The 3,194-nt window shown below is 36.5% G+C and overlaps 1 protein-coding gene across 1 annotated transcript; it reads left to right on the top strand.

The window, feature by feature from the left end:
- The first annotated feature begins 345 nt into the window (after positions 1-345).
- Positions 346-2,955, top strand: LOC103965332 (probable methyltransferase At1g29790). Its single transcript, XM_009378373.3, has 2 exons — positions 346-643; positions 1,360-2,955. The coding sequence occupies exon 2, from the start codon at positions 1,437-1,439 to the stop codon at positions 2,844-2,846; it is 1,410 nt and encodes a 469-aa protein (XP_009376648.2). The 5' UTR covers positions 346-643; positions 1,360-1,436; the 3' UTR covers positions 2,847-2,955.
- Positions 2,956-3,194: the final 239 nt, after the last annotated feature.

The following is a 3,194-nucleotide window of genomic DNA, read 5'->3' on the forward strand; positions in this document are numbered from 1 at the left end:
AAACTTATTCATTCGATTCGACTCGAAAACCAAATTTACATAATAATTACATTATCAACGTTTAAGTAATAATTCAATCATCAATAATCATGTTTCATTGTTTGTCAACTTTAGTCCAAATAATTGGTTACCGTTTTAATATATTTAAGAGTAATGTTAGGAGATTAAATTTGTAAACTAAATAATATAGAAGTTAATAATTGAATTATTAGTGACGCATCATTTAGTTTACAAATTTAATCTATAAATTTAGTTTTCTTAACATTACTCTATGTTTAAACAACAAGTGTGCAAACGATTTAGTATTTAATTATATAAATTTGTTGTATGATCAGCATTTTTCCTCTGGAGATTCGTGCTTCAAAGCCTGTTGAGTAAGAAAAATGCAGCTAAATTAATTAAATAATTCAAAAGAGCATAAAATGTGGCGAATTTTGTGGATTTCGTGAGTTTAGTAAGCTTGAAAGATATTTAATTTACAGCTCTTAATGCTCAATTGGGAAATGTATTATTTGGAGTAATTTTGAAGTATTACTGCAAGATCCAATCTTTTTATCTTTCAGATTTTGGGTTTATAAGATATGTCAAGTTTGTGCAGAGGAAGATTGATTTGGCTTCAGTTTGGAGGAGATTCTTTATCTGGGTAGGTTTAAATTTGGAAGGTTTGTTTAATTAATGGTTAAGTGGGTTGCTTTCAGCTTCATTTTCTATGTTTCTCTTGTTAGATGTTGTTTGGATGCTGGGAAAATCTGAGGGAAAAGAAAGGAACATTTTTAAGTCTTTTTAACTTGTGTTTGATGTTTTGGCTTTAGATTTGATGCATATTTCTGGAGATTCTGGTTCTGGATATGTTTAAATTTGGGTTATATATTTCAGTTATGGTTTACGTAGCTTGTTTTCAGCTTCGACTATATCTTTCCTTTGTAAGATGATGTTTGGATGCTGAGAAAATCCGAGGAAATGAAAGGAATTCTGAGTCTTTTAACTTGTGTTTGATGTTTTGGCTTTTGAGAATGAAATGGTATATTTAGAACTAATTCACACGGTGGTAACGGCAATTGACTCCTCTGTGAAGTTTGGGAGAAATTTCATATGTTTATGCTTCTGTTGATCGCAAGAGAAAATTATCCATTGCTGTAAAATCTGATTCATGTTGCGAGATATACGCACAACCGAATCTTGGATTTTTTCCGTGAGCATGATAAATTTGATATGGAGGCTTAGTAATCCATTCTCTGTTCCTATATTTTCTTGGTAAAATGATACGTTGTTTTAGATGTGGAAGTTCGATGGTGGCTTGTGCAGAACATTTTACATTCAGATCATTTCGTAATCATTGTGATTTGGTTTTTTTACTAGGTTGAAAATCCGAGACAAGGAAGTACAGAATTAGTGGTTGGTTAGAAAGAAAGTTGAAGTTTCGTGCTTAATTCAGGATGGCGAGGTTGTGTCATCCGAAATGTAGACTAGGTAATAAATCAATGGGTTGGCTTCAGATTCTACTAGGAGGCCTTGTTATAATTTTGAGCATATGCAGTCTCGTGAAGTTCTACTCTGCTGGGTTTTTCTTCCACAATGAAGATATATGCCGACAATTTACTGGCGTCAAAGATGCATATGAAGGGTTTGACATAAAAGCTTTGTCTGATCGAGTAGGGGAAGTTCTAAATAAATTGGAAAGCTTACAAGAAAAGCTCGAGTCAGCTGTCCAGCAAATGGAGAAGGACAAAGAGACTTTACGTACAACTAACATTACAAAATTCGAGTACAAGAAGTATCTGGAGGAGGAAGTAATCAGGCCTCTTTATGCCGCTCACATTTCTCTGAGGCTGATTCGGTTACCTAAAGCTGAAGGTATTCACAACTCAACGATGAAAGAGGAGCCTTTGATTAACACTTTTGTGATTGAAGAGATAAGGAAGTATATAACCCCAAAGGAGAGTAGAACCGGGAAGCTTAATATATATGGAACAGAAAGGATATACAATACAATTGGACATGCTTGTGTGTTATACAAGAAAGGGTTGGAAGAGTACATGAGCTATGATATCGGGTCTTATTGTAATGATGATTGGAACTTAGCTCAGAAGCTGATGCTTAACGGTTGTGATCCTCTGCCTCGGAGGCGGTGCTTGACAAGGGCCTCAATGGTCTACCAGAAGCCTTACCCTATCAATGAGTCTCTTTGGAAACTACCGGATGATAGAAATGTGCGGTGGAGCAATTATCAGTGCAGGAACTTTAAGTGCTTGATGGGAAACAACACCAAGAAGGGTTATTTCAAGTGTGTCGGGTGTTTCGAAATGGAGAAGGAAAAGCTTAAATGGGTTACAAATAGCTCACTTTCCGTTGATTTTCTGATCAGTGATGTTTTGACTATTAAGCCCGGGGAGATGAGGATTGGTCTCGACTTTGGCATTGGCACTGGAAGTTTCGCTGCAAGGATGAGAGAACATAACATTACAGTAGTCTCTACTGCTCTTAACCTCAAGGCGCCTTTCAACGAGATGATTGCACTGAGAGGTTTGATTCCATTGTTTGTAACATTGAATCAACGCCTACCATTCTTCGACAACACAATGGACATGATTCACACCAGTGGATTTCTAGACGGCTGGATTGACCTGCAACTGCTGGATTTTATCCTGTTTGATTGGGATCGAATTCTGAGGCCAGGCGGATTGTTATGGATTGACCGGTTCTTCTGTGTTAGAAAGGATTTGGATGATTTCATGTACATGTTTCTGCAGCTGAGGTACAAGAAACACAAGTGGGCTATTTCTCCTAAATCAAAGGATGAGGTCTACTTTTCTGCGCTGTTGGAGAAACCTCCAAGAGCAATATAGTTACATGTTTTGTACTAAGAAAAATAGCTTTTCCCTAAAATGTGATCGTCTTTGTTTTCGTAATCGACATTTTGGCTAATAACATGAGTTATGAATTCATTTGTGACAACTGGGCTAGCTCTACTGCATAGAATGTTTCTCTCCAGCAAAGGTTTTGATTTCGAGTTCAATTTACATGAAACCATGAGGCTTTTAGTCTCCTAAACTCCATTGTTATCGCAAAAGATTGTAAAATACTCGGTTTGAAATACATAAATATGGTGCCTAAATCCCTTGCTTTTCCTAAGACCCCAAGCTAAATGAGGCCCAAAGACAATGGTACAAACCAGGCTGCAAACCAAGCTGCAA

This window comes from the organism of the source record quoted next, unplaced genomic scaffold (genome assembly GCF_019419815.1).
Source record: "Pyrus x bretschneideri cultivar Hongxiangsu unplaced genomic scaffold, Pyrus_bretschneideri_v1 Contig11, whole genome shotgun sequence".
NCBI lineage: Eukaryota > Viridiplantae > Streptophyta > Magnoliopsida > Rosales > Rosaceae > Pyrus > Pyrus x bretschneideri.

Excerpts from the sequence above, each read along its gene's own strand:
- LOC103965332 (XM_009378373.3), top strand. The coding sequence starts at position 1,437 with ATGGCGAGGTTGTGTCATCCGAAATGTAGACTAGGTAATAAATCAATG.